The 13149-nt window shown below is 32.6% G+C and overlaps 2 protein-coding genes across 3 annotated transcripts in view; one reads left to right on the top strand and one right to left on the bottom strand.

The window, feature by feature from the left end:
* The window catches only part of LOC119603680 (lysosomal-trafficking regulator), a 29021-nt gene extending 19889 nt beyond the window's left edge, over window positions 1-9132 (top strand). For both annotated transcript variants that reach the window (XM_037955799.1, XM_037955800.1), the window contains exons 8-21: window positions 628-881; window positions 953-1895; window positions 1953-2068; window positions 2420-4258; window positions 4324-4497; window positions 4564-4714; window positions 4833-5398; window positions 5464-5597; window positions 5751-6543; window positions 6674-6815; window positions 6879-7237; window positions 7303-8156; window positions 8216-8692; window positions 8750-9132. In XM_037955799.1, the coding sequence (XP_037811727.1) occupies window positions 628-881; window positions 953-1895; window positions 1953-2068; window positions 2420-4258; window positions 4324-4497; window positions 4564-4714; window positions 4833-5398; window positions 5464-5597; window positions 5751-6543; window positions 6674-6815; window positions 6879-7237; window positions 7303-8156; window positions 8216-8692; window positions 8750-8870 (6923 nt within the window). In that variant the 3' untranslated portion in view covers window positions 8871-9132. The remainder of the gene's footprint in view (window positions 1-627; window positions 882-952; window positions 1896-1952; window positions 2069-2419; window positions 4259-4323; window positions 4498-4563; window positions 4715-4832; window positions 5399-5463; window positions 5598-5750; window positions 6544-6673; window positions 6816-6878; window positions 7238-7302; window positions 8157-8215; window positions 8693-8749) is intronic.
* An 11-nt stretch (window positions 9133-9143) lies between these two features.
* Window positions 9144-12508, bottom strand: LOC119603681 (paramyosin). Its single transcript, XM_037955801.1, has 6 exons — window positions 11325-12508; window positions 10823-10999; window positions 10609-10759; window positions 10380-10541; window positions 9689-10321; window positions 9144-9518 (listed from the first exon to the last, which is right to left on the bottom strand). Exons 1-6 carry the CDS (start codon window positions 12329-12331, stop codon window positions 9381-9383), a joined length of 2268 nt encoding a protein of 755 aa, XP_037811729.1. The 5' UTR covers window positions 12332-12508; the 3' UTR covers window positions 9144-9380.
* Between the last annotated feature and the right edge of the window lie 641 nt (window positions 12509-13149).

The raw sequence follows: 13149 nt of genomic DNA, 5'->3' as shown, positions 1-13149 counted from the left end.
AGTCTATAACGTTCAAACATACAAACATATAAACACACAAACATACAAACATATAAACATACAAACAAACACACATTCATTTTTATATATGTATATAGATAATTCCCAATAATACATTTTGTAAGGATCGGTTCACTTTCTGCCTTAGCCTCCATACATCCTGACCTTCCGATTTCGGTCATTTATCTTTTAACTACATCTAATATACTACTATCTATCCAAAAGTCGGCACAATGTGGTGATGTTTGTAATACTCAAAAATATTTGTCCTTATTAAGCTATGTCCGTCTTTGTGACCGTGTAAACCTTGTGTGCACGCAACAGATCGCAATTTTGAATATAATTTGCTAAAATGTGTCACATACTATTCTCTGGATCCACTGACGATGGCTGTTGAAAATGATTGAAATCGGTCTTCTATTTTTCGTAGTCAGCATACAACCGAACATGAACAGACATTATTTGGAACCTATATAAGATTAACAGAAATGCTTCATTATTGAAATTAATCACATTTAATATTCGCAATTGGTGTAGGGTATCATATGGTCGGCCACGCCCGACTATAATTTCTTACTTGTTTTTTAATTTAGAATATATTTATATTTATATACTTCCCAATTTTAGATGGCAAATGTGTTTCAACGAGTGATCTAGAGGTCACTGAACATATCGATCGTATACGTAATTATCATTTAAACTGCCAAGCTAATACACCTTTTACAAGATCACCTTGTATTATGCCCCTCACACATGCACGTCTCTGGAATCCCGAAGGTTTTACGATATCTCTGTGGTTACAAGCCAAAGGCTCACAAAATCACAAAAGTACCAGTCAAATTATCGAAGATGATACCAGATCTTCAAGTGATGTATATATGGTAAGTTTTAACTCTCATTAACTAATATAGATATTAATAAAACGAAACAAAATTATATTTCGTTAATTTAGAAAACTCACATCTTGTCGGTGGGTACAAATCAAGCTATGCTTAGCATATATTTAAACAATAATCTGAATTTAACTTTTGAAACGTTTAAACCAAATGCTGAAATGCCAGCAAAGTCCAACCAAATGGATGAAACATTAGATATTAAACCAAATGTAGTTATCAATGGCACACAAAGTCCTGAAAACAAAATAAGTAAAAATCACCATTACAACAATCATTTTAATCAAGAACCAACAGCTTCGAGTTCCGGGCCCGCAACTGGTATGACTTCTCCCTTTTCGAAAGCTTTTAAAAACACAAAACAGGCATTTCTTAACAGTTTTAGCAATATGCATCTATTTAACGGTCATGCCGAAACAGATGCTTATTATGAAAGCACTCATGTTGATTTGAAACAATTCCGTTTGATTAGAAACAAATGGACACATCTTACTTTTGCAATAGACATTTTGGCTGATAGTTTGGATATGTGCCTACTTATCGATGGTCTAGAACAACATCGAATACAGTTGCCATTCCGCAATATACGTTTACTAACCAGAACTCATAACTTTCAAATGATTGCACTTGGTGATGGCATAGTATCTCGTTCTCCCAACACTACCACCTTCAATGAGTCACGCTCAACTTTAGATTGTTTTCCTATTCGCGTATCCATTTCCAATTTAATGCTCTTTAATCGTCCACTCAATAAAAAAGAAGAAATTTTAAATTTAACTGCCATGGGTCCCGATTTTACCGAATTGACACAATGTCATGTGGCTAATTGGAAACCAAATTATGGTTATTTAAACACAAATAAATTACAAACAGCCTATTTTTGCAATTACGTCGATTCTTTGAAAACTTTACGAGATTCACGAATTTTATGTTATAACGCTTCACAACCAGATATGGTCATGTGCTATGATACCAGTGTGGAATTGGATAATATTACATACGGTAAGAAGTTTGAGTTTATACACGATATTTGATTGTTTAATTGTGAAATATTTCTAGGTCATCCTTATGGCGTAATACATTATGGCGAACTTGTGCAGAATAGTTTGCCTTCTTTGCAGACAGCTACAATTTTATGTGGAGGTCTATCGAATCTTTTATATTTATTTGCGAGAGTAAGTCTAATGTAAAGTAATACTTTAATATTCTTATTCCGACCTAGCTGTAAAGAGCAATTATATCGGATTTTAACAAGCTAATATTACGCCGAATTTATTTTCTATATTTATCTATCTATCTATCTATCTATCTATCTATCTATCTATCTATCTATCTATCTATCTATCTATCTATCTATCTATCTATCTATCTATCTATCTATCTATCTATCTATCTATCTATCTATCTATCTATCTATCTATCTATCTATCTATCTATCTATCTATCTATCTGCCTATTTATGTATTGATTTATTATTTAATTTATTTAATATAATTCTACTTAATTTTCTCTTTTGTCGAAATTAGGTTGTCGAAATTAGTTCTAACTCTTTAACTCAATCTATGGCTTTAGATATTTTACTCAATATTGCCTTTTCCGAATCACAACTATACACTGAATTTCAACGTAATGATTACATTAATCTCATTGGTTATGTCATCAAAACGGAAAGATGTACCAAAGATTGTAATCTACTCAAAAGTATTATAAACAATGCCTGCTCTCAACCTTTGATATTGAAAAAAGGCGATTTACTGCAAGTTAATGATACAACCATCGCAACAGTGGTCTATCCAAAATTGTTTACTTCTATTTTACATAGATATTCAGATTGGCATCGTTCCGGTGCCGAAAATTCAGATGTTCTAGATATGCTCTTTCAAACAATATTGGCATTAACACGAGAAAAGCATCCGCAGCGCGATTTTAATATCGAACATTTTACCAAGGAGGGCTTAATGCGAGAACTTTTAAATTTGTGCAAAGTTTATGTTATTGAATCACCAAATCCAGTATTTATATCTAAAAAGGCAGCTGAGGCATTTGTTAATATTATATCGGTTTTTGCTGGTTCACCACCTAAACCTTGTCTCTTAGATGAAATCATGAAATTAATGTTGCTATTACACAAACCCAGTGAATGCTATATTACACACGATAGATCCAAGTTTTATTTTCTCTTAACACCAGAAATACCCATCAAAGAAAAATCTTCATTTAGTACTGCACTTAAAAGAAATTCTACCAAACGCAACCAACAGGGAGGAGCAAAACCCCTAAGCGATCTTAATACCAATTCAAATTCAACAAACTCCTCCAACAGTGATGTGGATCCTGCTAGGCAGGCACGTATAAACCGTTTAAGAAAGTTACATAAAACTGTGTCAGCCTATAAAAGACCTTTAGATGAATTTGAAGAAAATTTGGAAAATATGGCTGATTGTACGAAACTTAATAAAAACGCCTTGCGTTTAGTAAATCCTTTGGAGGCGTCCAAATGGCGTTTAAAGTTTAAAAAATCCTCTATTCTATCTACACCTAACAGTCCTATTAAACATACACATACGCATTCGCCTCATAAATCCCGTGCATTCAACAAGATGTCGTCATTCCTCAAGCAGTCACCCCAAAATAAAAGAATACAAAGAAAACGTATACGTTTACATAGTGCCAGTTCGGCTCGTTCTTTGGCGTTGGGTGATGGTGAAAAACACATGCGTTTGACAACCAGAAAATCAGATTCTAGTTTACATTCTTTGGCTGCTTCATTGAATATGGATCACACCGAATGTCCTAGTTTAAATGAGGTTTTCAATTCAAAATCCACTTTGCAGCAGAAGAAATCTAAAATACTGCATAAAACTGATACTTTTAGTTCTGTAGGCATAGCAGCCTTGCAAAGTGGGTTGTTGCTGTTACTTAAAGATTTTCTTTGTCTTTTACCAGACACCGATATCGATGATGTGCTCAATCATTACATCAAAGTAGAATTCTTATTAGTTTTAGCTAATCACAATAATGCTGGCGTACGTTCAGCCGTTATCAAACTTATAAGTGCTTTAACACAACGCTTATTTCCCCAAGATATACAAGCTTGTACCAGGGCTTTGTATCCTCATCATTTGGCCAATCAGCTATCGGTGGGCTTTTGCGATAGCAACATGTTTGAAGCTTGTCTAGAGTGGGTTTGTGGTACAATGGGCTCTTTGGATTCCATACTTAATTGTGGAATTAATCTGCATATACAAAATCGTTTCGGCTTAAATGCTTTACTAGCCATAGCTTCGAAATCAGCTGCCACAACTAATATTCAGCTGGAATTTACCGGAAAGGCGTTTAAAGTTCTCAAGCAATTATACTTAGAGGTAAGTAAGCTAAACATTTTAATAAATTAATTTTCTTAACTTTTGTCCTTTATTGTTATTTAAAGAATCCTGAAGATCAACAAACTATTATTGATGCTGGTCTCATACAATGCTGTGTTAAAGCTTTATATCATCTATATTCTAAAACAACATCGTATAACATAAAGACTGAGGAATCTATTGCAGATTTATTAACCACCATCGGTGAAATATCTCTTAAATCAGTAGGTCATATCAATGTACGTTTTTATCCAATTTAAAGGAAAATTATTTTTAAACAGTTATGAATTTATTTAAATTTATAGATAATTTGGGACGTTATTAATATGCTGTCTTTCTATCAAGAAAAGCAGCCACAAAACATTATCAAAGGTTATCGTTCCATTCAAGCCAAACTACAAATGAATTGGTTGAATTTATTTTTCGTAAAAACAAATGTACCCTGGAATTTTAAAGGTAAGTTATAAAAATTTCTGGGTTTCATAAAATATAGCATAATACTGTATTATATGTAATCTGTTACAATCTATCATAATGCCTTATTATTGCATTTATTTTTATTTTCACTTTGCAGTTTGTCAATTTCCGAATTTCTCTATGTCCGAGACAAAAACACGATTAGAATTACTAATTAATCGTTGTTGTCAATTTTACATGGTCTTCAATGAAAAGTCAACGCCTACACAAAATGAAACGGAATTATTTAAACTATTGGTATCCTATAGCATTGCAACAAATCAACGTTGCAACAATTTCATAGCCTGGGGTCTACAACCCTCTCAGCCTAGAGATTTACGTTGTTTTATTGTCGATGCTTTATGGATATCATGTGAGGATGATTTTATGCCCGCCATTATATGTGATGGTAAAATGATTAAGGCTCTATTATGGTTAAGTCTGCTAGAAGATTTAGATGAACCCATTGAACATTTACAAGCTTTATGTAAACGTTTGGGTATTAATGAGAACGATTCAACTTGGAATTTAGAAAATGAATTACAACGTATGGACTTGCATAAAACAGATGAGACGGTAAAACAGAAAACATCTTTGGAAAAGACGATTTATAAATTTGAATCGTTGACACAGGGATGCATTGAATCATCAATGATAACGACACGTAGAGTGGCAGAATTACAAGTGGGATTTTCTTATATTTTAATAACGTTCAGCTGAAGAAATATTTGTTTTTCTTATTTTTACAGAATTCTGAACGTAAATTATTAATGAATCATATGAAGGATTATGACGATACACATACATATACCAAATGGCTAGAAATAGTCAGAAGATTAACTCATGAGGGTGCTCCTTGGTTTAGTGAACATAATAGTGAAAGGTATGTAAATTGATCAAAATATAAAAATAGTAAAAATAAATGCTGAAAATTAACTTAAGATCTAAGGAATTTTATAAATTAAAAGAGTTATTTTATAAATAAATTTAGTTTAGTATGAATACAACAGCTTTATTCCAAAATATGTTTTTATAGATCTTGGGAATTAGATGATACCGAAGGACCATCTCGTGTACACACACGTTTGCGTAAATGTCATTTAGATCTTGATAAACGTTTCTTTATGCAAGACTTTAATGAGTCGTCCATATCGAACACAACAACAACAACAAATGAATGTGACACCTCTACACCAGCTAAACGTTCAGAATATTCACGACCTCTAGAATATCTTATCTCCAGTTATGATCAACAGTTAAACATATCATTAAATTCACAAATACTTTATAATTTTCCTGCAAAATATCTACCAGTCGATGGTGAAATTGATGGCGAAATAATTGTTACCGACCATAAACTATACTTTTTAGCTACATATCGTTGTAAATACTTTTACGTCAACTGTGATATTTCTAACATAACGGAGATTTGGTTAAAACGTTATCAGCATCAGGAAAAGGCTTTTGAAATTTTTCTAGACACAAATCAATCACTATTCTTCTCATTGCAAAATCAAGATGATTGGAAAATAATGCGCGATGTATTCTGCGATAAAATTGTAACACCACCCGAGAATAGTAAAGTTCTCTTGATAACGCAACAATGGCGTGAAGGTCTTTTAACCAATTGGGAGTATTTAATGACACTTAATCAAATAGCCGGTCGTACATACAATGATCTCATGCAATATCCAGTATTTCCTTGGATTTTATCGAATTATACATCAGATATTTTGGATTTAACGGAAACGAAAAATTTTCGTAAATTACCCAAACCTATTGCGGTACAAAATGAAGAAAATGAACAGCATTACATTAATAATTATACGGTAAGAAAAAAAGCAAAACCTAAAACCCAATATAGTATAAATAAATTTATAGGATTATAATGGATTATAATGATTTAATTTACTTTAATAGAACTTTGTGTTATAAGAAAGTTTTCATTTTATTTTCTAGTATATACAAAATACCATGACCAACATGGGTTCAATGATATTGAAACCCTATCATTACAGTTCACATTATTCAAATTCTGGCACAGTATTGCATTTTTTGGTAAGAGTGCCACCATTCACTAGTTATTTTTTGCGTTACCAAGGTAGGCTTTCCATTTCATACTTTTTTACGCAATATTTATTGATATGTTTATTTTATCATTTAGACAACAATTTCGATATACCCGATCGTACTTTTCATGCTCTAAGTACTACATATTGCTTGGCTAGTCGTGATTCACCCACAGATGTTAAAGAACTAATACCCGAGTTCTTTTGTTTGCCGGAAATGTTTGAAAATTTCGAACATTTTAACTTTGGTTGTCGACAAAATAGTGAACGTGTCGAGGATGTGGCCCTGCCACCTTGGTGCTTAAAAGATCCCCGGCTATTTGTGTTAATACACCGTCAGGCTTTGGAATCAGAATTGGTACGTAATAATCTTCATCATTGGATAGATTTGATATTTGGTTTTAAACAAACTGGCGAGGCGGCTGTAGAAGCTATAAATGTTTTTCATCCGGCGGTAAGTTTTTATTTTTGGCATATTACTTAAACTTAATCTAAGTGATTTGTTTTCTCATACACCAGACATATGCTGTATTCTTAGAATCGGAAATAAACGATCCTATTGAACGCGAAGCAGTAGAAACCATGGTTAAAACTTATGGCCAAATGCCACGTCAGCTCTTCAAATCACCGCATCCTCCCTCGAAGCCTTTGCAATATCAAAATGATAAACAAATACTATCAAGTGTACGTGGCTTAAGATGGGGTATTTATTTAGGTTCTCCCCAACTGCCCGAGCCCACATTAGGCAATACTCATAAGTTAATGGGTGCGGAATATTTATTGTCATTTAATAATACCAATGTGGTTTATGGTTTACCCTCACGTTCATGTGTTATGCAGGGTGCCGAAAGCGATACATACAATGTTATTTCGTGGGGTTACGACGATCGAATAGTTCGAATACAACCTCTTAATAAATTAAATGCTAAACCTAAGAATTTATTATATAATAGTGCTTTCGATGATATTACCGCCTGTGGCTGTGATGTTAATTCTAATCAACTTTGGTTTGGCCATAAGTCGGGTAGGATTTCCATCTACAAATGTTCCAGTATAGAGGCAAGTCAGCGTACGGGTAAAAGTCGCCAAAGTTATGTAAAGGGTCTTAAACTCTCGTATAATTCGGCTTTTCGTAAAATAACTAGTAAAACCATGGAGTCAGAGGGTGATTTAACCTCATCGACCATATCATCGAATTCTTTAAATTTAGCGGAAGCGGCTATTTATAAAGAAGGAGCTGATTTAACCTGGTCTGGTCCTACAGTATTAATACGTCATACAGATGAGATAACCTGTATAGCATTGTCGGTGGACTTTAAAATAGCGGTAACGGCTGGAAAAGATGGTCTTGCTGTTATATGGGATTTAAATAAGTAATTTTGAGGTTAATTTATAAAATAACTATGATTAATAAGTTTTCTCCTTCCAACAGTTGGTCTTATGTCCGCACTATAGAACGTCCTGCAGAAATTCACCATTCACCCATAACATTACTAACCATATCACCAACATTGGGTGATATTGTAACTGTTCACTCATTGACACAACAACAAACAACCCTCTCAGACCATAACCTGCCAGAAAAACAAAATTATTTATCGACAGCTGCAGCCCCTCCACCTGCAGATGAATGTTTTGAGGTAACTGAAGAGAATCTGGATGATTTTGTTAATGTTTCCATAAATCCAAATGGAAAATCTATTTTACGTTTACATTCGGTAAATGCCCGTTATGTGCAACATAATGTTCATGAAGATCGCATCATGGCTGTATGCTACTCCTATATAAAAGAGGGTGTTGGTGTTAATGTTATTGCTACAGCGGTTGAGGGTGGTATTGTACGCCTGTGGTCTAGTTGGAATTTAAGTTTTATTACCGAAATTGTTACGGGCTTATCAAATATAAGAAGGTGTGTATATTAAACTTTAGATAACATTTTACATTACCTTAGCATTTCCGTTTTCAGCCTTACCTATTCAACACATCAACATTTGGTGGTTTTAACAGAACAATCTCATATTCAAGTTTGGGAAACTAAAGGACTGTGTGGCAATTCACCAAAATTTCCACAAATTGCTTATAAATAAAAAAGACTTTAAAACTTAATATCATTTTTGCAAAAAAAAAAAAAAACTAACGATCAATTACGAAACATAATATAATTATAATTAATCATCATTTACACTTAACCTATATTTTATTAAGCAATCATTATGTATTAGGGTTGGATCTTAGATACTCGTAAAGTTACTTTATTTAGTTGTAACATAAAAAATAAGATAAAGGCTTTAAAAGAAACAAAATACACACACACACATGTAAATAAATTGAAAATTTATTTTTTGATAATGAATTGAAAAGAAAAAATGTAAATTGGATATTAAAATTTAAACAAAAAATATATAAAAACTAAAAAAAAAATACTTTGGACTAAAAAAAGGGCTTTGCATAATTTAAAAAATACAAACATGTAAGTAACACTATACAATAACATTTAATAACTCTTAAACTCTAAATACAAAAAAAAAAACATAGAGAAACTTTAAGAGCACTTTAGTCAGAGTGTAAAAAATACAATTTTAAATTAAATATTAATATTAAGCTTTCCAGGGTGGTTTAGAATGACAATATCTTTTGGCTGATTTTTCCATTTTATCTTTGCATTCTTTAGCTTTTGTGGTTAATGCTAGAATTTCATCTAATTTATCAAAGTCTGTGGGAGATTTTGAAAGCAACTGAAATAACAAAAGTTATTAAAACATATTTGTTAATTATACTTAATAACAGGCATGGAAAATTCTGTACCATAGTACTTTTTGATACTGTGGCACCCCCAAGTATTTACTATGGTAATACTATTTCCAAATTTCCATTTTCCATACCGGTTTACCAATAAACAACTTACCAATTCAATGTAGGCTTGTAACTTATCCTTTGGTGACGCTTCTTGTTTGTGCAATAAATTTAAATTGTTTTCTTTTTTACTTGATTTTGGTGTCTCAAAATCATGATGCTGTTGATTTTTGTGTGCTTGATAAATGGCTTTATTGTGAGTGTCATTATTGTCTTGCGAAGAAGACTCCTGATCAGTTGTTTCATTGTATGTCGTGCGTGTCATATTATGGGGCGATGTTAGAATTTCTAAAGCCTTTTGCCATTGTGTTTCCATAACATTGTGTAATTTTTCGGCTATATCTGCCCGTTTCGATTTGTAAATATTAAGTTTCATTTCCATATCATCGATTTTCTTTGAAGCATTGGCCAATTGTATGCGATACAATTCCACTTCTTCGTTGTGTTTTTCCTGTAGTAAATTCAATTCCAATTCATTTTTCTCATTTATTAACTCCAATTGTTTGACCGCTCGTTCAGCTATTAAACGTTCACGTTCTCGTGCTTCTGACTTGAGTGTTTCTTCTGTTCTGTCCAATTGTTCTTGGAATTCTTTGAGCTTTTGAGCCACTACATTTTCCAGCTGTTGCTGATAGTGAGATTTTAGGGTTTTTTGTTGCAACTCCAACTTTTTTCTTAAAGTACTCTAAAAAAACAACAAAGTTCTATAAAACACCAAATCAACAAATTTATAATCTTCTCACCTCATTTTCGGTTAGATGAGCTAAAGATTCTTGTAATGATTTTCTTTGCGTATCTAAATTATCAGCTCTAGTTTTTTGTTTTTGATGATATTCCTGTAGCATATCCTTTTGGTGTCTTAGTGTAGTGTTTTCTTTTTCCAATTCCTCACAGCGAAGTTTCGTCTTTATTAAAATAAATATGTATATGTATATTAATATTAAAATCATCGTAATATACTAAATAATTTACCTTTTCATATAAATGTTCGGACTTTGCATACTTGTCACGTAATTTGTGCAATTCATTTATGGCCAATTCCTCCGATCTTTTGCATGCATGTGCTTTAATTTCTAAATCTTCCATTTTTTGCTTATATTGATTACAATATTCATTTGTTTTCCTTTAATATGAACATATAAGGGTTTGCTAATATTTAATTAGAATTAAAAAAAATTTTACCAACCTTGAACAATTTGACAGCTCTAGCTCTAACTTTTCATTTTTATCTTGAAATTTGCTTGCTAAACTAACCGCTTGTGCTAATTCTTTTTGAAGCGATTCCAGTTTTTCGTCATAATGTTTACGTTGTTGCTCAGAATCTTGGACATTTTTGCGCAACTGTTGCAATTCTTGTTTAAGGCTATTAAAAGTTAATATTAGAGTTCGATGAATATTCAAAAATAGATAAATTTTTCTATTTATAGAACATTTTTTATAAAAAATTAGATGAAAATAGAAAATTTTGGAAAAATGTTCGATTCATGAAATTTTGATAATTTCTTCATTTGTATAAAAGTTACGTTAATTTCCTTGATTATACAAAAATTTTCGCTGTAGAGAAATCACTTTTTATGATTTTCATATTTTTAGATTCATTGACAAAATTATTCAAATCCTGAGAGTTAATAAATTTGATAATAATTGACAACATTAAAGTTTATTAACAGAAAATAATCCATAATTACCTTTTATTTTCCATTTGGGCATTATTTAAAGCATTATCCTTAGTTCGGTCCACCTCGATGGCAACTGACAGTCTCTGCTGATATTCGAGTAAACGAGCCTGTAATTGTCTGATAGTTTTCTCCAAATGCTGCCTTCTCAATTGTTCTTCCTTAAGATTTGATTGTGAGGACGTTGCTATGGCAGTAGCCTGGCCACTTTTACCCCAAATTTCACTTAAACTAATGAGATTATTATCAGCCTTAGACATTTGATAGCAATTTGTTTTCTCCAGAGGCAATGAATTCATGGCGTTGGGCAATGAATTTGCTTGTGATTGTCGATGTTCTCTAAGATCCGAAAAGCCATTTTCTTGTAATTGCGATTCCAAACGATAATCTTCACTGTGACGCTGTTGCCAATAGTTGGCATTGTTCTGTACACCACCATCATTGAGCAGGAAATTATCAATTTCCAGTAGAACTCCATCCTCTCTGTCGCGGTTATTTAACTTTTTTGCTGGTGGCTGCTGTTCTTTGAACGAAGAGTTTATGTATTTTGGCGTAGAATGAACCATACCCACCGGTTCTCTATTTGCTTTGCTAGGGCCGAATTGTGTTCTTACTGTATTTGTTGAGATACTCGATATATCCGAGGGATTATCGCCATAGGCCATATCTTCTCGTTCTAAATTGTGTAGCCTAGCATTGATATGATTAAGTTCAGTTTTCCTGGTGGGTGGTAAAAATTGATATGCCGCTGTCGGCGGTGGCGCCATAGGAGGTGGCATTGCTAAAGCATCATCATTTTTGCAACCAGCCAAATCCATGGCTTGGAATTCTCTTGTCAAATCTCTTCTCGTTAGTCGCTGCTGATATTGACGCTCCTGAGCATTCAATTCCTGTAAACTGGTGTATTGTCTCTGGTGTAATACTTTTATATCGTCAAGCAAAATTTCTTCCTCAGCGTTGGTCAAATAATAATTGGGTGGTATCAGGAGAAGAATGTCAGTATCATCTGAATCACTCATTACCTTTTATTATCATCATTTATATCTCACACAAAATTTTACATCTCATAAAAACTAATAATTTTCAACCAAATAAACATAATAAAATCACTTTTTTATTTTTTATTCGAATTCAAATCCAAACAGCAGCTGCATTTCACAAACAACAACAGAGAAGAAGAATAGAGAAAACCGGATAACTGAGCTGACAAAAATTAACGGCGGAGGCGGGTGACTCTAAATGTGACGGCGGCAGATTAAAATACCCTAAAAACTAACTTTCAGCTGTTTTTAAAATGCAACAACGATATTGAATAAAAACAGATTCCGAGTGAATAAAAAGTGGGATTTCGTTCGAAAATAAAAAACAAAAAGAAGTTGGACAGTATAATCGATCATAGCTGCTTTTTTATTAAAAATGCATGTGTTGAATTTTAATATTCCGTTGTAATTATGCAACTATTGACGAAGAACAACTTTTTTTTAAAATCAATTTTTAGAAGACCCCAGATATCTGCGAGATCAGAATCTTCAACAATTCTATCAGACATGCTTTCGAGATTATTGTTATTTAAAATCAGCAAAATCGGTCCATAAATAATGGGATATGAGCAAATTTCCAAAACAACCCATGGAAAATTACATTCTTTATCATCCTTGATAAGTTTTTTCATAAACTATATAGCATCTATTTCAACAAATTTTGTGACAATTCTTTTTTTTTCAAAAATTATTAAAATCTGTTCAAAATTTTATATAGATGTCATGCAAATTTACATACCCACGAAAATTGATTTATTGTTATTATTTAACGGCTTGTACCACCTGCCGTCGTTAGG

Source organism: Lucilia sericata, unplaced genomic scaffold, assembly GCF_015586225.1.
Source record: "Lucilia sericata isolate MDLA Ls3-8-SP2 unplaced genomic scaffold, ASM1558622v1 Contig000327F_arrow, whole genome shotgun sequence".
NCBI classification, from domain to species: Eukaryota; Metazoa; Arthropoda; class Insecta; order Diptera; family Calliphoridae; genus Lucilia; species Lucilia sericata.
This window is presented reverse-complemented; position numbering and strand designations above follow the sequence as displayed.